We start from the raw sequence: 25426 nt of genomic DNA, 5'->3' as shown, positions 1-25426 counted from the left end.
ACACACAAGAGAGGAGATAAAGATGGGACCAGGGGACTTACAGATTTTGGAACTGAAAGCCTCGACCCTAGTTTTCACTTGTATTTATTTGAAACTACCGAGCAGTTGTTTGCTATTTGAACTGTAACATCATCTACAATAGGGATCAACTGCAACATGCACAACAAAACAGGTGCAACATTTACAATAAAGACAGGTAAGCCAGATCCCCACAACACTCAAACCCTTCTATCAGTGTCAGTACTTGCACAAGTTTCCTCTTTTAGCTGATTTTATGTCAGAAATAAATTTAAAATGAAAATATTCATCTTAAAAACGATATAAGCTACAGACCCAAGTGGCATTACTCCTGAATTTTCTCCTAACTGTAAATCACCCTACATAAAATTTCGCAAATTCTCTTTGGAGCTTTATATTTTGCCCCACTTCTGTTAGAATCCAAAGTTTCATTCCAGTTTGCCAAAACTCAAAGAAAGATCAATACTGAGATTTAGGCTTTGGGGGGATGCTCAGAATCATTGCTTTTTTCTCAAAGGTATTGTAGGTTTTTGCTGAGGAACAGGCACTGACTTGCACACCTGCCTTAAACGAGTATAAAACTGGACAAAATACATTAAGCCACTGCTTTCAGAGGTTGGATAGCAGACAGCAGAGGCTCTGAGGCGAGCCCTTCAGGGCGCATACACAATGCAGGCCCAGTGCTGGGTCCCCACTTTTCACCGCAGTGGCCAAATCCCGACTTTCTCAACGGCCGCCAGGGGGCGCGATCGGGACACCCCAGACGAGGCGCCAAGCGCTAGCGGCGCTGCGGGGTTTCCGGGTAGAAAAGCTCAACACTGCGGGACCGAGGTCGCCGTGTCCGCTCAGGGGGACCCCCAGGGTCGCAGGCCGACCGGAAGCCCCCTGCCTGGCTTCCCGAATCCTCCCACCGCTCGCTCCAGAGGTCAGGACCAGCCAGACCTGTGCGACCGCGCCCCGCGGAGGCCGAGTCAGGTCGTTCTGGGGCCGAGTCTCGACTTCTTCAAAGGAGGCCACCCGAGGCCAGGGCGCAAGCGGCGGACACCCGACGCCCTCGCTTCTCCACCGGCCCTCGGCCCGGGCGGTCGGAGAACCGTGAGGCCGGCCCCGGCACGGTAGAGGCCTCGCGACCCTTTTCTCAGGGCGCGGGCTGCGCGCGGGGCCCACGCGGGAGCTCTGCGCGCCCACGTGGCCTCCCCGGCCGGCAGAGGCGTCCCCGTGTGGGGTTGAACCACGCGCCCGCCCGCCGGGACGCCGGCGAGGGCGGTTCGGAAGTACTCGATAGAATGTGCCCGTTTGGACCTGTGGGCTTTGGGCGCATCTAAAACATTCTGTCTCTAGGAACATGGCTGGAGCCTGAAATAAGGTCTCTAAACTCTGCTGACCGAGAGCAGACAACGCGCCCCACACCTCCCGGCGGCCCTCTCCGCGCTCGCGGCCTGCGTTGGCCACTTCCCAGAGCCCCTCGCGGCCCGGCTTGGCCTTTGCTCCGGAAGGGAAGGTGCGAACTCCAGTACCCGAAGTGCCAGGCGGGGCGAAGTCCAGAGGGGAGGTGCTTCCGGCCGCGCGGTGGGGTCTGTCCGCTGTGGGTCCGTCGGCGCGCTCAGCGCCTCAGCAGTGCGCGGCGCGTTCGAGAGGATGGCGCGCGAGGAGGCGTTAAGCACGCCGCCCGGGCCGTGAGTGCCGGCGGGTCCCGCTCCCCGCCCCTCCTGGCCCAGCTCCGCGCGCAGCACCGATGGCGGCGGCCGCGCTCAGGCGGGCGGCCCAGGTAACTCCCGAGTCCTCCGGACCCTCTCCCTCCTTAAACCCACTCCGAATCCTGAAGCCCGAATGAGGGACTGCTCCTGAAAGTGCAGGCGAGGCCAGTGTCCAGGACCGTGCCTGGAATGGCAGAATGAGGAGGTGTGCCTTCACTTTCAGTACCCTGGAAGTCGTGGAGGGGATTGCGGACGGAAGAGGGACGTGATATTGTAGCCGGATTCCTCTAGGTGCTTGGCTTTGTTACCTAAAAGGACATGCTGGTTTAGTTAGGCCAGCGGTTTATTAAGGAAATGGGAGAAGAGTAAAGAAATGGGAGGAAATACCAGGGTGTGGGTCCCCAGGTGTACTTGCAGGCTACTCCAGGCAGAGAGACAGTGATTTCGCTTGTGCTCTTACTTTTTAATCTTCCAGGAAGATTTAGGACTTTGCATTCTGAGGTGCTAGTGATGTTTTCGTCTTGCTGATATTTGAAATGTTTATGGTGATTTGTCCCTGTCCCTAACAAAGCATAGCTCCCCAGGAGCCTAATGGCGGGTCCTGCTTTTGAGGGGTGGCTGCTGTGTCGGACTGGGTATGTGCCTCGTCAGTTTTCTGAGACATGCGTGGTTGGGGGTGAGATTATTAAGGAAGGATTACATTTGTTTGCTGGGCGCAGTCCCACAGGGTGGTGGTGTGGAATTGGGTGGCAAGTAACCCCACAGGGGTGCCCGACCAAGAGGAAGGTTGGAAGTTGCCCGTCCTTTGACTGTAAGGTGGGCTGGTTTTAGTGTGGGCTGTGTTAGCTGTGTGTTATATTTGGTTTTGAGGCATTTTGCGAGGGAGGTTAGCGGTCTGTCAGAGAATGCGGGGTGGTGGTGATTTGTTGGATATGTAAATATCCTTTGCTATTGGTCCATTGAGGGATGGCTGCGGGTACAGCTGTGGATACAAGGCCTTGTTTTTGTGGGCAGATCCAACACCTGATAGCAAAAGTGTAGCTGGTCTGGTTGAGGAGTTGCCAGACTAGAGTTCAGGTTGTGTTGAGATACGGTGATGGGGATGAAGTAAGGGGTAAGGTTATGAGTAGAGAGAGAATGAGGAGGGCTGCCATTAAGAAAATGCCACCAGATGAATGAGAGATTGTGCGTGGGCAACAGTAGAAGGCGGGTGATTTTTGCTAGGGTGGAAAATGTGAGTATAAGAGAAAAGATGAGTGGGGGTAATGACAGAGATAAGGATTATCATTTGTGTTTGATTAAACATGTGATTTTAATTAGGGATAGAATAGTTGTCAGATTTGGTTCCAGTCAAAGTCTTGAATGTGCCTTGGAGGTATTCCCAGGAGGTAAGTAGGCGGACTTTCAAGGAATCTAGAAGGTGTGGAAGTAAGGATAGGATTTCAGAGATTAGGATGTTGGGCATTTGAGGTGGGATGTCCACTGTAGTTGGGTAGTTGGAAGATTTTGAGGGAGGTGGGCCCTGTGGGTGTAGAAATGTACTTAGTTTGATTTTATGGAGGGCAGAGTTTTATTTTGCTGAGATGATATCAGGTGTTAGGTTTTTCTGCTATTTTGACTGGTGAGGGGGTGGTTAAGGCGACTGTGAAAGGGCCTTCCCATGGGAGTTGTAACTGTGTAGGGTTGCAGATTGTTAGTAGGATTTGATCTCCGGGTTCTACTGGGGAGTTAAATTCATTTGGTTGGGGAAGTACAATGTCTTCCTGTTGCTGGAGGAGTGTTTTGAGGTGCGATAGGGTGGGAAAGTAATCTGTTGGGGAGTAGGAGCGGGGAAATTGCCTAGAAGAAAGGGGCGTCCACACGAGTTCGAAAGGATTTAGGAGGGAGGGCTTACAGGGGAGTGCTCGGAGTCTAGTGAGAGCTAATGGTAGGAGTTGTGTCCATGGTGTTTGAAGTTCTCCTGTAAGTTTGGTAGTTGGGTTTTAACAGATAACTGACTTTCTCTACTTTTCCGGAGGATTGAGGGTGGTGTGAGATATGGAGGTTCCAGGTAATGTCCAGGGCTTGAGAAACTCCTTGTGTGATTTGAGAGATAAAGGCAGGTCCATTGTCAGGTTGGATGGAGTGGGGAACTCCAAATTGGGGAATTATTTCTGAGAGAATAACGGAGATAGTGCCTGTGGCTTTTTCTGAGGAGAGTGGAAAAACTTCATTCCAACCTGAGAAGGTGTCTATGAGGGTGAGGAATATTTTATTTTTCTTGTCTGGAGGCATGTGGGTGTAGTCATTTTCCCAGTTTTGTCTAGGGAGGTGGCCACAGGCTTGGTGCAATTTTTCTCTGATGGGGCCTAGGGCTCCCTGAGGTGAGATGGTGGTACAGATGTGACAGTTTGATTTGATAATTTTGAGGAGAGTATATAGATTAGGGCAGTGGATGAGGGGCTGTAGAGCGGCAGAAAGGAGTTTGAGTCCTGTATTAGTCATCCAAAGGGGTGCTGATGCAAAATACCAGAAATGGGTTGGTTTTTATAAAGGGTATTTATTTGGGGTAGAAGTTTACAGATACCAGGCCATAAAGCATAAGTTACTTCCTTCTCCTAAGTCTATTTTTATGTGTTGGAGCAAGATGGCTGCCGAAATCTGCGAAGGTTCAGGCTTCCTGGATTCCTCTGGGCTCAGCTCCTGTTTTCTCCACAAGGACAGCTGTAGACTATGAGGCTCTCTAGGCTTTGCCTCTCTCCACAAGGTCAGCCGAAGACTGTTGGGCAAATGGCTCTGTCTCTTTCGGGGGCTCCAGCTTAAGACTTCAGCTTCAAACTCCAACATTAAGAACCCCTGACTCTGTTCTTTGCCATGCCTTTTATCTGTGAGTCCCCATCCACCAAGAAGTGGGGACTCAATGCCCTAATCATAATTCAATCATGCCCAGGTACAGATCAGTTTACAAACCTAATCCAATATCTATTTTTGGAATTCATAACCAAATCAAACTGCTACAGGTCCTATGTGAAAAATGTTGGAGAGTTGGGTGAGGATTGTTTCTGTTTGATTTCGTGGAAGTATAAGGCAGCTATTAGAGGTGTACTATGCATGGGAAAGAGGGAATTGTTTTTGTTTTTGTTTTTTTAAAGATTTATTTATTTCTCTCCCCTCCGCCCCCCCCCCCACCCTGGTTGTCTGTTCTCTGTGTCTATTTGCTGCGTCTTGTTTCTTTGTCTGCTTCTGTTGTTGTCAGTGGCATGGGAATCTGTGTCTCTTTTTGTTGAGTCATCTTTCTGTGTCAGCTTTCCGTGTGTGCGGCGCCATTCCTGGGCAGGCTGCACTTTCTTTCGCGCTGGGCAGCTCTCCTTATGGGGGCGCACTCCTTGCGCGTGGGGCTCCCCTACGCGGGGGACACCCCTGTGTGGCACGACACTCCTTGTGCGCATGAACACTGTGCATGGGCCAGCTCCACATGGTCAAGGAGGTGGGGGGTTTGAACCACGGACCTCCCATGTGGTAGATGGACGCCCTAACCACTGGGCCAAGTCTGTTTCCCTGTGTATGGTTTTTAATTTCATCAGGTGTATAGGTGGGGATGAGGTGAGGGCATGGCGGGCTTGGAGGTTAAGGGCTTGAGGTTTTATAGTGGCTTGCTTGGCATGAAGATCGGCTAGGTTATTTCCGTGTGCAGTGGAGGAGGGGAGAGTTTGGTGTCCTTTGCAATGAATTAGTGAGATACATTTTGGAAGTAAGGCTGCTTTAAGCAGTTTGTTAATTAGGGGTCCATTAGTGATTGGGGTTCCATTGGTGCTTAGGAATCCTCGTTTGTCCCAAGTGGCTGCATTGTGGTGTTTTATGTGAAATACATATTTTGAATCAGTATAAATGTTTGTGGGGTATCACCTTCTAAGGAGAGGGCTCTGGTTAGGGCTATTCTGCTTTTTGTGAGGTGGTGTTAAGAGGAGGCTTTCCTTTTCTATGATTGTGTTGGGAGTTTTGATAATTGTGTATCCGGCTTTATTTTTTCCTTCATGTATGTATGAACTGCCATCTATAAACTAATTTTGTGCTGGGTGAGGGAGGGCGGTGGATGAGATGTTGGGAAAGGGATGTTGTGCTAGGCAGATAGCTTCAGTACAGTTATGGAGGATAGGATTGGGTAAAGGCATTAAGGTGTCAGGATTTAGGATAGGATTGGGTAAAGGCATTAAGGTGTCAGGATTTATTTTGGTTGGATACCCTAGAATGGTGTTAGGCTAACTTATGAAGGTAAGGTGGTATTTTTGGGCTTTAGAGAGAGAAAGGAGGTTGAGGATTTTTAGTGATGTTATGTTGGTGAGATTTTGTGGAGTGTGTACTGTGAGTGGGGATTGTAAGATAAGTTGTCCGCTTCTTGGACCAGACAGGCAGCTGAGGCTATGTGTTGTAGGCAGGTGGGCCATCCTTTGGTACTGTTTGGGAGTTGTTTAGATAGGTAGGTGACAGGTTGGGGGGTATTTTGGTGATTTGGGGCCAGTAGGCCTAAGGTGGTGTTTTGTGATACGGAAGTGTATAGATTGAAAGGGAGATTGAAATTTGGGAGAGAGGGCAGGAGCAGTTAGGAATGCTTCTTTTAAGATTTTGAAGGGTTTATTTTTAGGTTTTTGCGGTCTAGGGGTTCGGTGGAATTGCTTTGTGTGGCTGCATATAGAGGATTTGCTGGTGTTGCAAACTTGGGGATCCAGATACGGGAGAAGTTGGCAAGGCCTAGAAAGGATAGGATTTCTGGTTTAGAGGAAGGGCATGGCATATGTTGAATAAGGGATTTGCAGTTGAGAGTTATTGAACGGGTAGAAGGGGTTAGGGTAATGCCTAAGTAAGTTACTTGGGAAAGTATTAGTTGAGCTTTTGTTGGGGAAACATAATTTTTATTTGCGAGAAAGTTGAGAGAGGTGGTGGATTTTTTGCAGGCGGTTTTAGAGGGGCTGCATATGAGAAGGTTGTCTACATATTGCAGTATTGTGGTATCTGGGTGAGTGAAGTGGTTTAGATCTTGGGCTAGAGCTTGCCTGAAGATATGTGGGGAATTGCAGAATCCTTGAGGTAGGACTGTCTAGGTTAATTGGGAGGAGTGGTTAGTGTCTGGGTCTGTCCATGTGAAAGCAGAGAATTTTTGGGACTCTGGGTGTAGGGGTATAGTTAAGAAGGCGTCTTTGAGATCTAGTACTGAAAAATGAGTTATATTGGTGGGAATTTTTGATAGAAGGATGTAGGGATTTGGCACGACTGGGTGTTTGGGAATTACTGCTTTATTAATGGCATGAAGGTCTTGGACTAGCCTATAGGAGCCATTTGGTTTTTTGATGGGTAGGATGGGGGTGTTACATGAGGAATGGGTGGGTATGAGGAGTTGTTTAGAGAAGAGTTTTGTAATGAGGGGTTTATGTCCTTGTAGGTGAGAGGGAGATGGAGGGTATTGAGGAACTGATGGAAAAGATTGGTTATTTTTTAGTTTAATGAGGATAGGGGTATGATGGGTGGCAATTGAGGGACTATCAGTATCCCAGACAGTAGGGTTGATGGTGGGGAGTAAAGGGGTAGGGTTGGTGTTTGATGTGTTTTCTGGGTTGGTGAGGATTAGGAGGAGTGTACTGGCAGGTAGCTGGTTAAGTGGGGGATACAATTTGATAGTGCCATATAAGGTATGGAGAATGTCTCTTCTGAGTAAGGGTGTTGGGCATTTGGGGATGGCTAGAAATGAGTCAGTGGAAGTTTGTCCTTCAAATTGGCAGAACAAGGTGGGTGTGCATCTAGGTATGAAGGGGGTCCCTTCAACCCACATGACCTGAATGGCAGAATTGGTGGTGTGAATGGAATAGGCTGTAAGGGTGGAATGGGTGGCCCTGTATCTAAAAGGAAGGTAATGGGCTTACCTTCAAGCAGAAGTATTACCGAGGCTCCTGATTTTTCATGACGATGGGGACCAGTGTTGGCCTCGGGTCCCTTCAGTCTTCATTGACGATGCCCAGCAGTTCAGCTGCTGCTTCAGCTTGGGTGGATGTCTGTGAATCTAGCGAGGTTCGGGGACAGTCCATTTTCCAGTAGCCAGGCTGACTGCGTGAGGGGCATGGTCAAGTGGGTGGTTTAAGGTTGGGCCATTGCTTTGCCCAGTGCCCGGTTTGGTTGCATTGAAAGCAGGGCCCAGGTGGGATACGGGTGCTTTGTTTGGATAGGAATTTGGCTTGTTTGGGACTGGAGAGGGTAGAGGCAATCATTTGTAGACTGACCTTTTTTTCTTCTTTTTCAGTGTCAGCCCTGCTTTTGAAAACTTCAAAGGCTGCTGCCGTTAAGTCTTGTTGCAGGGTGAGGGAGCCTTCTTCGAATTTTTTTTTTCAGTTTGTGCCTCCTATCAGAAGTTGATTGGGAAATAATGCAGGAGTTTAGCCAGAGACGGCCTTCAGGGTTATGGAGGGGAGGCGGTGTGGGCTTGGAGGGCTTCTGTGAGCCCAGGCATGAATTGGGCAGGGTTTTCTGTGGATTCTTGGAATACTTCTTTGAGTTTGTCAAAGTTGACTGTTTTAAGTGAGGCTTTTTCAAGACCTGCTAGGAGGCAATTTTGGAACTGGTTATGTTTTTCTGTGCCTGGATGATTGGCCTGGTAATTCCGGTTAGGGTCTTGCAGGGATACTGCTCGTTCTCCAGGGGGCCTGGTGTTATTGGCTGTATGTACGGTGTCTGCGTGTTGCAGTGCTGCCTGCCAGACCCTTTCCCTTTCCTCTGGTCGTAGTGTAGAATTGAGGATGATAAACAGGTCATGCTAGCCAGATAATAAGTTTGGACAAGGTAGGTAAATTAGATGTATTGAGAAGGGTTTGAGGAAAAGGAACCAAGTCTTTTTTTCAAATTTGAGACATGTCTCCTAGGGAAAAGGGATGATTCCTTCAGCGCCTGCGACTTCTCCTAAGGGAAGTGGGGGTGGGGCTGGGGTCCGGGCATTCGCCGGTGAGGGCGAGAATGGGTTTCAGAGGGTGGGGGAAGGGAGAGGAGGGGTTAAGGGGAGACCGGTGTTTCCATCTGTGTAAGGGTGGGGGCAGGTATGGGGTTGGGGGTGTAACATTTTCTGCCTGGGCTTGGGCAGGAGCGGGAGCGAGTCGGGGGGGAGGTGGGGGTGGGGGTGGTATATTTTCGGCTGGGTTGGTTGCGGGATTAGAAAGTGGTGTAGTCTGGGGGCGGGGGATGATCTGCAGGGTCAAAGTTATCAACTGAGTCTGTGCAAGGGGGTTGAGAGGGGGCTGTTGGGGGAGAGGGCTACAAATATGTGGTAGGTTGAAGAGCTTTTACAGAGGGAAGGATGGGATCGGAGGGTAAAAAGAGCCTGACCATATGGAGCCTCACCCCCTTTCCTCTTGCAGTGAAGGAAACTATCAAGGTCTCCTGAAATATTGAAGTTGAATGTGCGTTTTCTGGCTATTGAGATCCATCGTCTGAGTCGTATTGAGACCAGGCAGTGTTACAATAAGAAAAATGAATCGTTTGGGACATATTTCGTCTTGAAAGCCTCGTTGCTCGCATTGCCGGAGGAGGCCTCCTGGTGGGGTGGCTGCAGAGGGGCTTGATTCTCCAGTACCCGTGTTGCTGTGTGTTAATTGAGAGAAACAAACGCACACTTCTCTGAGGGTGGGCGCCCCCACTTCCGAGAAAGTTAACGAGATGAAGGTCGTCTCTGGGGGGAGTGGGCGTCCCGAGGTGGGGCTGAGGGTGGAGGCGAGGCCCCTTCTGAAGGGAGAGCCGGGGCTAAGCTGGAGCCCGGACGGGGGCTTTCCAGTAGGAGGAGGAGGATGCGGTCAGCGGGTGGCGGGCGGAGAAGGCAGGAACAGCGACCAGTGGTGCTGGGGAAAGACCAGTGGTGCTGGGGAAACTTAGGAACTTGGATGAGGTGCGGGTGGGGTGAGCTTCTAAGACTTCTCTGGCGGGTGGGAAAACTGTCGTCAGTGGTGGACTCCTGGGAGAGAAAGAGGGTAAAGTAGGAGGAGGGGGTGAAGAAGATAACCAGGATCAGGGAGTAAGCCCAGGACGAGCCGCTGCTGCCTGCTGCTGCCTGCTGCTGCCCGGGTTGCAAGGCAAGGGAAGAGGAGAGGGAAAAGGGGAAGGAGGAGAGGGTCTGCCACTCACGCCCTGGGTTTCAGCACCAGAACGAAAGGTTCTGGAGCACCAGAGAGGAGGCAGAACCATAGATGTTCTCTCTGCGTGGGAGCAGGCCGTAATGCCAGTGGTGTTGGTGTAAGCTCTACTCACAGTACTTGGTAATTGTTGCTCTGCTTGGTATGCCCTTCACACAGCCAGCATGCTGCAGCACATTTGATCCTAGAGAGAAGCTGGGAAGGTAACGCTCCATCCTGTCTCTTACTGGCCTGGTGCATCGCACCCTTCGGCACTGTGAAACAGAACCAGTCTGAAGGCAGTGTCCATTGTACATCTGGCCATATTGAGCCCTCGCTGGGTGCTGCAGGTGTCTGAAACTGCAACATACTCTCCATCCACTTAAGGAGCATAACCAGAGATGTAGTAGATACTTTTACTATTTAGCAATCAGTGACCAACCTAGGCAATAACTCAAATAGAGAGGCATCATGCAAGGTATTTGGGCCTGGCTTGAATATATAAGAGAGTTTGACAATACTGAAGTCTATTTCTTTTAATCTTTATACACTTTTCAAACACTTCCAATGTAATGTATAATGTATCAAATGAACTTAACTATCTTAGTACTTTGCTTTTTATTCTATACCTTTACCACGATTATGCTAATTAACAGGTATTCTACTTTAGCAGCACAGGAAAAGCTACTTTCTCCATTATTTATGAAAACCTAAGATTCCCAATGGAATCAAGGTTATCTTTTTTACCACCACTTGAATATGCTAATTGAGGTGGCCTCTTACATGTTTCCCTGTTAAGAAGTTATTTTTTGTTATTAATATCAATCTAGGTTTCTAATTAAATGGAATTAGCCATTTAAATGCCTCAGTTTAGAAGGTGCTTTTACAAACTCTTTGTAATTAACCTAATCACATAGACTGGTTACTTTACCTTAAAATATGCTTATTAATTTACTATTATTTACTATTAGTAAAACAAATGAAATTGACTTTATCCATTTGAGAGGGGAGATCTACATTTCTTTCTTTAACTTAATTTCATTAGACATGAACTTACAACTTTTCATCATAAAGATTTAATACATATAACATTGATTTGTTTTATTATTCTATAAACCTATGGAGATAACACCCATGCTAAACAAAATTGAAGCCATTATAATTTATGCAAGGAATATTCTTTTTTCCTTCCTTTACAGAGAAACCTCTTCTCTGTAATAAAATCGTAAAACTGTGAATAATCTTAAAAGCATATGGACAGCTAGGTTCTAGAATAATTATAATGGTTTAATTTGTTTTAAAAGATCTTTCTATAGCTTTCAAAGACTTTTCCTTTACTTACTAAAATTTGGTAATAGGATTATTAAGCACCTGTATTTTAAGGTTGTTAAAAGATTTAAATTGGGGAATTATAGGACATAGTATGATTTTTAACTCCCCAGCCTAGAAGATAGAGCTTTAATCTTCACATCTCATCCTTCCCCTCATAACTCTTGTAAATAGGAGCTGGGTATATTAAAGAGTTTAGGAAAAACTTTGTGTCCCAATAGTTTCTATGTCCAGATTTTTTAATTTGATATTATCCTAATGTATGAAGATGTACACGGAAGAAATAGGCAGACAGAAATAGAGTTAGACACAGAAACACACAACCCACTGTTTCTTAAAATTTTCATTCTTTTACAAATTAAGATTAGTAAGATAACATTTAAAATATCTCTTTGAAGGCTATTTATTATAATCTGCTTTGGGACCATACAATTTTCCTTTACTGCAGAACTTTGCTTATTTCCCCTTTTGACTTTGGCAAACCTTGGCTGAGCAACACTAATGCCAGCACATACTTACTGAGATCAGTGAAGCCTCAGGGAAACTGGTTTCTCTCATGAATTACTGCTTTTAGGAATCTCAGCATTCGAGGTGGAGCGCCTTCCCCACTCCTCAGTCCTCAGAGATAACAGGATTCCGGCGGCTGCTGGGGTGGAAGAGTGGATGTTCAACCCCAAGGATTGAGAATTCCACAAGGCAGCAGTTTAGTCCACACTTGGAGTAGCAAGAGAAAGCAGGGTTATTGGCACCAGTGGAAGGACAGGAGATGGGGATGTCTCAAGTTTGCCTTCTCCTGAGCCATAAGGGCACAAGTTGCCAGGCTACAAACTGGAGAACAGAATAGCTACCATCAAAGGTGAGGCCAGCCCTGAAATAGCCATGAGCAAAGGCAGACTCAGTTTAGGATTCCTTTACTGTAGGTTCTAGGCACAGGTAAGTTCAGTTTATAATTACCATTACTATAGCTGAATCCATCTATTTATGGCGATTTCAGGTATTATCCTTCTGCTGTTTTATAATATAAAGCCATCTACATAATGATCTTAACTCTTAGTTACAGTTTCCAGTAAGTTTGTACTTTAAAGCAAATTGGACATTTTTATTAACTAAACCACAAGAATTTTATTAGTAACAACTTTGCTAAGTTTTCCTGCTTTTCTAGCAGTTGAGCCAATCCCTCTTGTGATTTCTCCATCAACTCCAACTACAAGACAGTGTTGACATTTAAAGACTCATTTTTGGGGAGCAGATGTAGCTCGATGGTTAAATGCCTGCTTCCTTATGTATGAGGTCCTAGGTTCAATCCCCAGTACCTCCTAAAATAAAAAAAAAAACAAAACAAAAACTAAAGACTCATTTTTAGCTTACCTTTCACCATTATCCAATTTGTAATAGGTGAACCCCAAATCTAATTTCCTAGGCACAAGCAGACTGACAAACCCAGATTTAAAAGTTAAACACCAAGTTAGGCACAGATTAAAACAGAAGAGAGAACTTTATACCCTTAGCATAGAGAAAAATCTGATGGAAGCTGTTTTCTACGAACTTTTAAATCTTAATTGATGGTCTGTGAGGAAATTCCTTATTTTATAGGAGAGGTTTAGTGAATAGCCTAGGTCTCGATCCTGACTAACTCCCCTTGTTAGGCACAGTCTCGTTTGCTGAAAACTGAGAAGGCTGTTTCCAAAAGGGAGCTAGTGGAAGTTTGAGGCCCAGGGAAAGTTTCTTAGTACAACTCCTCCTCTCTTTACGGAGACTTGACCCGTGGTCTCTGGCCCTCAGATCTGCCTGTCCTCTCCTTTCTTCTTCCACAGGTTTAACTGGAATTCAGGGCTCCATGCAGAGGCTACGCTTGGCCACAGTACAGCCACATAGACCATCAGTAGGCAGGTTGTCCCAGTTCTAAGATGACACCCCTGTGGGGATCTGCTGGAATGCTAGAGAGCATGCCCATTATTTTAGGAAGAATGAAGCATTTTTCAGTCTCTCTAGCGTCCCAGAATTTGAGTCTGACTAAACTTTGTTCCCAGACTGAAGCACCTGAGCCACTTCAGTCTTGGAGGACATTTGAAGTTACTGCTCTGGTTCCTGGTGTCCTGAGAATCACAGAGCCCTTGCCCCTGTGCATCCCCAGGGTGCCCTAGGCTTGGGAAACCCCTGGACCTAGGTTCTAGACCGAAGCTACCAAGCTGTGAGCATCCTTCTTCCTAGAGAAGGGGCTGCTTGAATATACTCCCCCCTCTTTTTTTTTTTTTTTTTTTTTTGCCTAAGACAGAGGTCTTAGGAAGCCATCTCATTTTATGGCCCTTCCTGAGAGTTTTGCAGTTAAACCAGAAAGTAAAAGATCTAAGCCCCCTCTTGATTTAGGAGTGGACATCACCAGCCCACAGTCCACAGGATGGAGGAATCAAATGTGGATTAGAGTGGACTTAACTGATATTCTACTATAGAACTATTGTGACTCTAGCAATTGAAGAAGTTGTGTCATTGATGTGGAGACAGTGGCCATCGGAGTTGCTGAGGGCAGGGAGAGGGAAGAAGAGATGTATTGTGGGGGCATTTTTGGGACTTGGAGTTATCCCGAATGATACTGCAGGGACAGATGCTAGACATTATATGTCCTGCCATAACCCACTGAATGGCCTGGGGGAGAGTGTAAACTACAATGTGAACTATAATACATGCAGGGCAGCAGTGCTCCCAAATGTATTCATCAAATGCAATGAATGTGCCACAACGATGAAAGAGGTTGTTGATGTGGAAGGAGTGGGGGTGGGGAGTATGTGGGAACCTCTTATATTTTTTAATGTAACATTTTTTTGATCTACATATCCTTAAAAGCAATTAAAAAAAAAAGCCCATTAAGAGGTAAGTGAATATGGGTCAAGTGTTTGGGCTCCTGTCTACCATATGGGAAGTCCAGGGTTCGATTCCTGGGGCCTCCTGATGAAGGCAAGCTGGCCCATGTGGCAAGCATGACCTGAACGGAGTCCTGGCCCATGTGGCAAGCTGGTCCAAGGAAAGAGCTGGGGGAGCAAGATGATACAATAATAAGAGACACAGTGGAGAGACAGTTTGAGACAGCAGCTGGGGAGCTGAGACAAAGCGATTGAACACCTCTCTCCCACTCCAGAAGGCCCCAGGATCGGTTCCCAGAGCCACCTAAAGAGAAGACAACGGACACAGAAGAACACATAGTGAAAGGACACAGAGAGCAGACAATGGAGGGGGGGACAGAAATTAAATAAATCTGTAAACAAAGCGCGTTAAGAGATTAGAGGTTAATTGTTCCAGCCAACAACTTCAAGGACTCTGAGGCAATGTCAGGGCTCCCAGGGTGGGGAAGGAACAGAACCTCCCTGCACCAAGGATGGGACCAAACCTCCTAGCAAATGCACCTTCAGTTTCTAAAGCATTTTAAAGCATTTCACAAACCTGAAGGGAGGACGTCAGTATTCGGGAGATCAGATGTGGAGCTGAGGTGAATTATAGATGCAGCCCCTGGTCTACCTGGGAGGGGAGCACGGGCTGCCCCACCTTGGCCTGCCTGCTGCTGCCCTCCCACTCCGTCCCAGACTGGGGAGCCAGGAGGGATTGGCAGGAAGGCAGGCCATCACGGTACACATGTGCGGGGAGGCGCATGTACAAGGCCAGGCTCCCCAGGAGGGCACAAGCCCCTGATGCTCTCTACCATCGCTGCCACTGGGGAGGCCGTGGAGTGAGAAGGTGGGGACAGCAGTGCTGGAAGCTGGGCTATGTGCTAGAAGGGCCAGGGCTTTAGAGTGGAGACTCCCCATCCAGGCTGGAAACTGGCTCCACCTCCCCGGAGCTCAGCCCAGGGTCCCCTGTCTTGGCAGTGTGCTGCTTTGCACCCTGCCCTCCCAGGGTCAGGTCCAACAAACCTGGGTGCATGGCCTGGGTGCGGAAGGGTCCTGCACCCCAGCCCCAGCCCTCAGCCCAGGATTTTGTCTGGTGAGGGCCTGTTGGGGAACCCATTTAAAATGAATAAGCAAAAGAGGGCACTAGACAGGCTGTAATCCATACTTTAGACACCAGTGGCCACCTGTTTCACAGCTGTGGCAGTTTGATATTTATGAATCCCAAAGAGAGAACTGATTATGTTTGTAAACTGTTCTTTTCCACTGAGCATGCTACCTTTTGATTGACTTAAATTCAAAGGCTTTACATTTCCTGGATTAAATAAAAATTAGGGCTTTGAGTCCCCAAACCTTTGGTGGGCTATATAAATGGACACTCAATCAAGAACAGGGAAGTAGGTACACAGGAAGAGAGACAGCGCCATAGACCTGGCAGAGGCCCCAGGAAGAGAGAGGAGCCATTTGCCTGATAGGTTGCAGCTGCAGGGACCAGAGGTCTGAGCAGCTGAGCAGGCCCAAAAGAAATGAGCCCTTCAGCCTGTAGCTGAGATGGGAAGAAGCTGGGCCCTTGGAGCCTTAAGAGGAAAGAGGCAGTCTGAACCCTCACAGATGTTGGTAGCCATCTTGCTTCAACATGTGTCAACAGGCATTTGGTGAGGAAGTACCTCTTCTGGTACCTTGAGTTGGACTCTTTAAGGGCCTTATAACTGTAAGCTTCTACCCCAAATAAACACCCTTTATAAAAGCCAACAGATTTCTGGTACTTTGCATCAGCACCCCTTTGGCTGACTAATACATTGGCCTTGCTTTTCTGCCAGGTTTTAAGATTCATCTTCCTATTCCTAAACCAGCGTATGTCAGTATGAGCTAGGCTTTTAAAAAGCCTTCTAAAAGCTTCTCAGAGGAAGAACAGACTGAAAGAGGGATGATAACAGGAACCGGGAGGTGGAGTCCTTGTCTGAGATCACACAGCTGATAAGAGGCACCTCTGAGGAGTGAGGCACAGAGGATGGATAGTCCTCCCACGTTCACCTGTCTACAGGCTGGGCAGGGGTGCAGGGAGTCCTGAAGCCATGGAGCCCTGCCTGGCCTCCTGCTTGCCATGACTTACCTCTTCCCACAAATTCCCATGGCTGCAGGAACACAGGTGAATGGAGGGTGTCCCAGAGCCTCCTTGGACCCACCCATATGGTCTCTGGGATTGTGGTGTCCTGGGCCTCTTTGCCTGCCACTCTTGTAGCCCTTGGGCCTGGGACCATAAACAAATGCCAAGACCAGAGTGCAGAGTCCAGGGCAGGAGTTAAATGGGTGAGTGGTTCCTACTGCTGGCAGCCAGTGGAGTGAGAGTAGGCGTGGATGGTTGTCCCAACATAGATCCACTTATGTGCAGATGCACGCAGGTATGGCCGAGCTACGAGTGTTCAGGAACAGACAGCAGGGATTAGGAATCAGGCTGGAATGGCTCCCTGAGAAGTTGGACATCTACTTTGAAGTTGATGAAGCCTTGGGAGATTTGGAGCAGAGAAGAGAGATTCTGACCCAGATTTCATTAGGCTTGCTGTGGGGACAGCATGAAAAACAGACTAAATGGGAAGGAGGTGGTAGGAAAACCAAGGAGTTTGTTGCAGTAGTCCAGGTGAGTGTTGAAGGGGACTGGACTAGAGTGGGGCCCACGGAAGTGGGAGAAATTGCTGGATACTAGATCTGGTTTTTAAGTAGGGCTTCCCAGATTCACTGATGTTGAGGGTATGAGAGAAAAAGGTGGGAGGGAGTGACAATTCCAACTGAGGTTATGTTTGTTTGTTTTCTTCAAGATTTATTTTTTATTTCCTCCCTCATTTGCATTCACTGTCTGCTATCAGTGTCTGTTGTGTGCTCATCTTCTTTTTAGAAGGCACCAGGAACTGTACCCGGGACCTCACATGTGGGAGAGAGGCATCCAATAGTTTGAGTCACCTCTGCTCCTGCTTGTTGTATCTCTCATTGTGTTTCCCCGTGTCTCTCTGTTGCATCATCTCACATCATCTTGTTGCGTCAGCTGGCTGTGCCAGCTTGTCCTGTCGGCTCGCCGTCTTGCTTCTCTTCTTTAGGAAGGCACTGGGAACTGAACCCAGGACCTCCCATGTGGGAGGCAGGTGCCCAACTGCTTGAACCCCATCAACTAAGATGGGGAAGTTGATAGTAGGACTAAATTTCATTAGGGATATTGGGTTTTATTTTTGGCAGTGTTAAGTGGGCAGCTGGACATACAAGTCTAGAATTCTGAGGAAGGCTTCAGGATGGGGACATCCATAAAAGGTACTAGACAGAACAGCACCTTTTAGGGCTTTGAGTCCTGTTTATTAGGGGAATCCTGGGCATGATGTTAATACTATAAGCAAGCCAGTAAGTGGGCTGTGGATGCTGAGGACTGCGTCTCTTGCTTGGGCCCATGGTTGGAGGTAGCAGATATCACAAGAACAGGTGATATAGAACAAGATGTGGGAGAGGAGATGATCTAGCAGGTGGCCAGCGGTTCTGAGGGATGAGTAGACATGTCAGATGTGGAGGTGTAGGAGTAACGAGGCACGATGTGAGCCTGGGCTTAATGCTTACTCACTGTTCTGAGAGCGCACCCCGACCTTGTTATGACCCTTGGCATGGCCAAGTGTTCCAGCAAAGCTGGTAGACTACTTTAGTGCAGAAGTGGTCACCTGGGAGGGGATGGCCCCTGGGGCAGGACATTGAAAGAGGTTTCAGTGGAGAGAGCATGGTTGTGACTGATGAGGGGGCAGCACATGCAACACAGAACTGTGACAGGGCCATGGCCATTTGAGATCCACAGATGCTTTTGGGTGGCTGAGGTTGAAACAAGGAGCAGAGTCAAGCAGGGAAGCTTGCATAAGTGGAATCTGGGACTGCTCTTGGCAGTGAGGACCACTGGAGGCCTGGGGTAGTACCGAATCCTGTCAGTTAGCCAAGCATTCTGATAATGAATGTCACGTGCTTAGTAATACATGAGGAGGCCAGAGAAATGCCTAAGGGGTGGGCAGGGAGGTGGCTGTGGAAGTATAGCTGTGGGAGGGAGGTGTGGCACAAAGAATGGTGTGCACCTGGAGAGGTAGTGAATGTAGAGCCCCAGTGAGGTTGCGGCTCGCTGGGTGAGGAGCTGGGTGAGGAGTCCGCAGAGGGGCCGCAGGCAAGTAACTACGAGGGGAAGAACCCACACGGAGACGAGGGGAAGAACCCACACGGAGACGAGGGGAAGAACCCACACGGAGACGAGGCTGATGGCGCAGGTCTGATTTAATGAGGAAGTGCTTGACAATATAAGCCCGAGGGAACGGGGGTGGGGCTAGCATGGGGTGAGAGTGGATTGGTGAGCACGGGCAGAATACCCTTATATGGCCAGGAGATGCAGCGCTGCAGACTAGTGGGTGGAGACGGGGCAGAGGTGGGCCGGCGAGGGGGCGTAGCCGGGGGCAGTGTGAGGGCGGAGTCACCCGTACCAGGCAGAGGGTGTAGTCACCCATTCCCGCCACCCCTCCCGGGCAGCTGTGGCGCCTTACAGCTGCCCAGGGCTGACCACAGAGGTTAACCATACCTCGGCCTGCTTCCTCTCCTCACCCCAGGGTCCTGGTATTGGGAACCTAAGGTGAGGGGTGAGCCCACATTTGTCTGGTTGTGCATGAGTGGCATGATCAAGGAACCACAGGGTATTGTCTGACTAGAGGGGTTATGGCCTTGAATTCTCGGCCTAGAGCATGGCGTCTCTCTGCCCATCTGCCTGTTTTTTAAAATATTTATTATTTATTTCTCTCCCCTTCCCCACCCTCCCCTCCCCCAATTGTCTGCTTTCTGTCTATTCAACAGTGTCTCTGTCCGTTTATATTCTTGTCAGCGGCACCAAGAATCTGTGTCTCATTTTGTTGCATCAGCTCCCCATGTGTGTGTTGCCATGTCTGGGCAGGCTGCACTTTTTTCACGCTGGGCGGCTTTCCTCATGGGGCACACTCCTTGTGCATGGGACTCCCCTACGTGGGGGACATCCCTGCATGGCACACCCCTGCATGGCACGGCACTCCTTGCGCGCATCAGCACTGCACATGGGCCAGCTCCACACGGGTCACGGAGGCTCGGGGCTTGAACTGCGGACCTCCCATGTGGTAAGTGGACGCTCTATCCATTGAGCCAAATCTGCTTCCCAGCCTGCGGACATTGACCAGTGGGACAAGAGGAGAGAACAGGCATCAGAAACCTCAGGACATTGTATATCTGATGGGGAGCCACAGAGGAGGGAGAGCAGAGAATGGTGTGTGGAGTTAACTTGGGATTTTGAAAAGAAATTGTTCATAGAATGAACTGTCCCCTTCATAGCAGGACTCTGTGGCCTTTGAGGATGTGACCGTTCACTTTTCCCAGGAGGAATGGGGGCTCCTTGATGAGGATCAGAGGCTCCTGTACTGTGCTGTGATGCTGGAGAACTTTGTACTGGTAGCCTCGCTGGGTAAGGCCCTCACACCCGCCCCAGTGTCTCGAGCAGGTCTCTGCCTTCTCTCTTCTCCACAGGGCAACTCTGTCTTGCCCATTACTGGACTGTGTACATTGTGTTCCCTTCCAGACGTTTTTTTCCCCAAAGATTGATTTATTTTTTTATTTTCCCCCTTCCCCTCCTTCTGCCCTGCTGTTTTTGGTGTCTATGTTGTCTTCTCTTTTTCACTTTTTCTCCTTTAGGATTCACCAGGATTTGATCTGGAAACCTCTGATGTGGAGAGAGGTTCCCTTTCTGCTATGCTTCACCTTAATTCTCCTCTTGTCTCTCTCTTGTCACTTCATCATCTCGCTGCGTGACTCACTTGCATGGGTACTGGCTCACAGCGCAGGCATGCGCTCACCGGCTCTCACCATGTGGGTACTGGCTCGCTGCACAGGCACACGTTCTCTTCTTTTTCACCAGGAGTCCCCAGGGATCGAACCCAAGTCCTAGCATATGGTAGGCACAAGCTCTATCACTTGAACCACATCCGCTTCCCCCCTTCCAGACTTTTGTTGGCATATGTGCTGTGAGTGCCAGGCTTGACCTGTCCCCAAGCAGCCCCAACACTTGCTGTCCCAAAAGTGTTCAGGGAAGGGTCCTTGGAGTCTGAGGTCTTGGAGTCAGCCTAATAATGAACTCCAACTAGTTTTGTCCAAATTCTTAGCTTTCTGTGCCCCAGGTTTTGCCCTGTTCCTGTAACTGATACTTCCTTGTGGCTGCCTGTCTGGGAATTACAGACCTTGTTGCAGGCACTATTTTTGTGGACCAAGGGCTACCCTTGAAGGGCCATCCCTTGAGGGTCTTTGTGTAGTGTTTTGTTTCCTGTGATCTTTTGTGTGCTGAGTGCTTGTCACTCATCTCTCCTGTCTTTCCTTAGGATTTGAATCATGCAGGTCTCGTGTAGTTGTGCAATTGTGGTTCAGGAGAAAGTCCTGAGTGCTTCACAGGGCGGACGTAACTCCAGTCTCAGCAAGATGGTCTCTGGTGAGCCCTGGCCCTGATGACTGGCACTGGTGGGGGAACTGATTTCACATCATACCAGGAACCTGCTTTGTGTCCTCTCCTTTTTGGTGCAAATTCCCCTGGGCACACCTCGTTTTTTCTTTTTCTTCCACATACCTGACACTTTGCTGACTTGTCATTTCAATTGTGATTTCCAATCCCCATTGTCCCCACTCTTCTGGCCTCTGTGCATCATCTCTTCCTTTCTACTGCTCCCTTTGTTACATTTTCCAACATTAACTTAAACATAATGTCTGGTGAAGTGTGCACATATTCTAAAATCGTGTTTTAACACTATCTATTCAGTGGCGATTAGATTTTCCTGGGCCTCGGCCCAACTTATGCATAGTGTTCACATGTCGCTATCAGCCAAGGCCCTGCGGAAGGTCACTGGCTAAGGAGTGAGTGGGAGACCCTGCTGCCTCTCCTTACTTTTCTGTGCCCTGTTTTTCTGTCCTTCATCCTGTGAGGCCTCCCTAATCCCGTGACCTTTAAAGTTCCATTACTGTACTGCCTCCCCTTCTTCCATTTGCCCCCAGCTCTATAGTCCTTAGTACAATTCCATGAATTCATTCCTTGGTGTGTCTGACACACATTTCTGATAAGGCTGTCCCATCCCACTAAAGTTCACATGCATTTTATCAGCATTTCTCTCTTTTCAGGGTTTTGGCATGAAATAGAAGATAAGAAGGCAAAATCTGAGCAGAGCATTTCTGCAGAAGGACTGTCGTGGGTCAGGACTCCAGCATCTGGTCCATCAACCCATAAGACACACCTCTTTGATACATGTATCTCAGTTTTGAAAGACATTTTGCACCTGGCTGAGCACCAACCAGCATGCCTTGGACAGATACCTTACTTGGCTGAGATATTTGTGATGGGCTTCTGGTTCATTACAAACCTTTACCAACATAACCGTGGAGAGAAACCCTTAACATGGAACCTGCACAGGGCCTTGTTTTTGAGGAACTGTAGGTTCTGTGTGTCAGGGAATCCTTTTCCCTTTGGGGAGATTGGGAGGGACTTCTTGGCTGTGTTGGCACTACTCCAACAGCAGTCAGCTCCCAGCTGTGAAAAACTACATGATGGCATCAAGTGTAGGGAAGCCTGTGGTAGAGGCCAGAGTCATGACGAGTGGAATGAATGCAGGGGAGCTCCTCGCCCCAAACACACCCTTTCTCAGCACAAGGTTGTCTGTACTGGAGAAGAGCTTTATGATTGTAGCAAATGTGGGAAAGCCTTCACATGCAAATACAGCTTTGATCAGCACCAGCAAATTCACACTGGAGAAAGTCTGTATAAATGTAGTAAATGTAGGAAAAGTTTCAGTCAAAACTCTGGCCTTATTAAACACTGGAGAATTCACACTAGAGAAAAGCCTTATGAGTGCAACGAATGTAGGAAATCCTTTAAGTATAGATCTGGCCTCTTTAAACACTACAAGGTTCACACTGAACGGCCTTATGAATGCAGTGAATGTGGGAAATCCTTTAGTCAAAGGTCTGCCCTCACACGACACTCGAAAGTTCACTCTCTTGAAAGGCCTTATAAGTGTAGTGATTGTGGGAAATCCTTTAACTGCAAATCCAACCTCATGCAACACTGCAGAATTCACACTGGAGCAAGGCCTTGTAAATGCAGCAAATGTGGGAAATCCTTTCGCCAAGGGTCTGCCCTCGCTCGACACAGGAGAGTTCACACTCATGAAAGACCTTATGAGTGCAGTGATTGTGGGAAATCCTTTAGCTACAAATCTAACCTCATGCAACACTGCAGAATTCACACTGGAGCAAGGCCTTGTAAATGCAGCAAATGTGGGAAATCCTTTCGCCAAGGATCTGCCCTTGCTCGACACAGGAGAGTTCACACTCTTGAAAGACCTTATGAGTGCAGTGATTGTGGGAAATCCTTTAGCTACAAATCTAACCTCATGCAACACTGCAGAATTCACACTGGAGCAAGGCCTTGTAAATGCAGCAAATGTGGGAAATCCTTTCGCCAAGGATCTGCCCTTACTCGACACAGGAGGGTTCACACTCATGAAAGACCTTATGAGTGCAGTGATTGTGGGAAATCCTTTAACTACAAATCTGCCCTCATGCAACACTGCAGAATTCACAGTAGAGCAAAGCCTTGTGAGTGCAGCAAATGTGGGAAATCCTTTCGCCAAAGATCTGCCCTCGCTCGACACAGGAGGGTTCACACTGGAGAAAAGACTTAGTGTGCAGAGTGTGCTCTTTCCTTGTTTAGCATAACACTGGAGGAGAGCCTTCGGAGGGAGCCATCCACCTGAATTGAGCCTCACATCTTTACATCCCCGGTGGGGGAATTCCTTCAACCTTCTAGATACTTGAAAAGCTTTAGGCAACTGCATTGCCCTTCCTAACCTGCCTGCACCCATGCCAGATTTAGGTCACTGTCAAACTGACAAGCCATTTTGCCTCTTCTGCCTGCAAGATCCACACTGTGTATCACCCCAACGGGCTCACTATTTCAGATATTTCAGCTCATCTTTTTGCTGGAGGATGTCGTGTAGTCTGGGACCTATATAGGGCGTGAACTTGACCCAGTATTGGCCCAGAGGACCTGATCTATGCTCTGCAGCAGCTTGCAGGAGATGAACTTTTTCAGGGACATTGTTGGTTGCATGTGATTCTTGTGATGAATTTCCCAGCCTCCAAGTCAACAAAAGGCAACTGCCTACCAGCACTGCTCTGCTTTGTGCAGTTATAAACCTTTAAGTGCTTTTAAACCTGAGGGTTCTATTCTCTGCATAGGGTTATTGAAAACTAGTTGAATTTGTCAGCCTTGATGGGGTAAACTGCATTTGTGGGGAGTCCAAACTTGTGGGGAGTCCAAACTTTGTGTGCCTCAGATGAACTACTGTAATGGCAGAAAGTCGCTCTCTCCTAGGTTTGGCCTAATTAGCATTCCTGTCCAAGGCCTCCTAGGAAGGCTGCGGGGTTTGTGGTCCCAATTTGTGACCAGGATTTTTTCGTAGGCTCAGTGTTCATCCTGAGAAGGGGGCAGTCCATTTCAGTTTCCTATGCTTTTGGAAATAACACAAGTTTTTCCCCTTTGTTTATAGATATATATTAAAATTCCCTGTAATATTGTGGGAAATCTCTCCCCCAAATCTTGCAGGGACCGTGTGCCCTGATGTCCAGAGTTAGTAGGTTAGTATTAACTGGTTTTTAAGACGAGAAGGGGCAAGCAGGAACCTTAATTGGTAAAGAAGTTTTCAGACCTCCAGACCTTTTTTTTTTTTAAAAAGGAAGTACCAGGGATTGAACCCAGAACCTTGTACGTGGGAAGCAGATGCTCAACCACTGAGTTACATCCACTTCCCAGTGTGAGGTTTTCTTTTTCCATTTGTTTTTGTTTTGTTTTTAGGAGGTACTGGGGGTCAAATCTGGGACCTTGTACGTGGGAAGCAGGAGCTCAACAACTTGCCCTATACCCACTCCCCACTGTGTGTCTTTTGTAACTGAGGCCATTGTTAGAAAAGGAAGAATATTTTTTGGATTTCTGTAACCTATCTATGCTTTTACCCATGTTTCTGCACAGACAGGAAAAGAAAGGTAGAGAAGAGGGAGATCCCATAGTTCAGGGATTTGGCTTTTGTGACCCAGCTAGCATTTCTTTCGATTCAGATGGAAATGGCATTCATTACTCACAAATATGTGCTGCCACCGAGTTAAAGCTGCACCTCCCAAGCATATGTTGGAGTCAATATAGGGTTGCCAAATGTTATTTCACAAGAATTCAAGGTTTAGGATTTTATTTTGAACCATTCTTAAGGCTTTATTAAAATGTAATTGGGAAGTGGACTTGGCCCAGTGGATAGGGCATCCGTCTACCACATGGGAGGTCTGCGGTTCAAACCCCAGGCCTCCTTGACCCATGTGGAGCTGGCCCACACGCGGTGCTGATGCGTGCAAGGAGTGCCATTACATGCAAGGGTGCTGCCCGCGTAAGGGAGCCCCACGTTCAAGGAGTGCACCCCATAAGGAGAGCCGCCCAGTGCAAAAGAAAGTGCAGCCTGCCCAGGAATGGCACAGCACACACAGAGAGTTGATGCAGCAAGATAACACAACAAAAAAGAAACACAGATTCCTGTGCTGCGGACAACAACAAAAGCAGACAAAAAAAAGAACACGCAGCAAATGGACACAGAACAGACAACAGGGGTGGGGAGGGGGGGTGGGGGGTAAGGGGAGATAAATAAATAAAACCTTAAAAAGAATGTAATATGTAATGGACATGGCAATACAATACTCATTTAATACACAATTTTATACTTGTAAACCATGAAAACATCATAATGAGGGGAGTGAATGTAGCTCAAGTAGTTGAGCATCTGCTTCTAATGTGTGAGGTCCTGGGTTCAGTCCCTGGTGCCTCCTAAAAACAAAACAAAAAAATTTAACTCTCATTGGGAAGCAGATATAGCTCAGTGGTTAAGCACCTGACTCCCATGCACAAGTTCCTGGGTTTAATCCCCAGTACCTCCAAAAAAAAAAAAGATAATGAACATGGTCTGTTGCACAAATATGTAACTCATTGCCATTATAGGATCTCTCTTTTCTCTTTGGCCTTTTCTCTGTAATAGTCTATTTTGCATTTTCTGTAAATTCCTGTGATTGCAACTAATCATAAAGTGTTTACTTTTTTTCCTTCTAGTTTCCTTCATGTGACATAATTCTTGTGGGATTCATTAGTGATGCTCACGTGAATAGCTCCTTGGTTTTTTGTGTAGTATTTTGTTCTTGGGACTATTTGTTTATCCATTGGTCTGCACATTTGGGTTATTTACAGTTTTGGACTATTGCAAATAAAGCTACTATGAAAATTTGCATATAATTA

At 47.8% G+C, this 25426-nt stretch overlaps 1 protein-coding gene across 2 annotated transcripts; it reads left to right on the top strand.

Moving 5' to 3' along the window:
- Positions 1 to 1181: 1181 nt before the first annotated feature.
- Positions 1182 to 25426, top strand: LOC131274224 (zinc finger protein 154-like). 2 transcript variants are annotated; one of them, XM_058279462.2, is made up of 3 exons: positions 1182 to 1786; positions 19399 to 19528; positions 21223 to 25426. In XM_058279462.2, the coding sequence occupies exons 1-3, from the start codon at positions 1754 to 1756 to the stop codon at positions 22779 to 22781; spliced, it is 1722 nt and encodes a 573-aa protein (XP_058135445.1). In that variant the 5' UTR covers positions 1182 to 1753; the 3' UTR covers positions 22782 to 25426. The 2 variants fall into 2 exon arrangements, with proteins under 2 accessions (XP_058135445.1, XP_058135446.1); XM_058279463.2 differs by lacking the exon at positions 1182 to 1786 and adding an exon at positions 8870 to 18320 and having other exon boundaries at positions 19402 to 19528.

Source organism: Dasypus novemcinctus, chromosome 18 (genome assembly GCF_030445035.2).
Source record: "Dasypus novemcinctus isolate mDasNov1 chromosome 18, mDasNov1.1.hap2, whole genome shotgun sequence".
Taxonomy (NCBI): Eukaryota; Metazoa; Chordata; class Mammalia; order Cingulata; family Dasypodidae; genus Dasypus; species Dasypus novemcinctus.
Note: the sequence above shows the minus strand (reverse complement) of the source record. Positions and strands in the feature narration are given on the sequence as shown.

What these genes read in the sequence shown, in the direction of transcription:
- LOC131274224 (XM_058279462.2), top strand. Translation starts at nt 1,754, where the DNA reads ATGGCGGCGGCCGCGCTCAGGCGGGCGGCCCAG. An exon ending in CGCTCAGGCGGGCGGCCCAG is followed by an intron (nt 1,787 to 19,398) that starts GTAACTCCCGAG and finishes TCCCCTTCATAG; the next exon opens with CAGGACTCTGTGGCCTTTGA. An exon ending in TGTACTGGTAGCCTCGCTGG is followed by an intron (nt 19,529 to 21,222) that starts GTAAGGCCCTCA and finishes CTCTCTTTTCAG; the next exon opens with GGTTTTGGCATGAAATAGAA.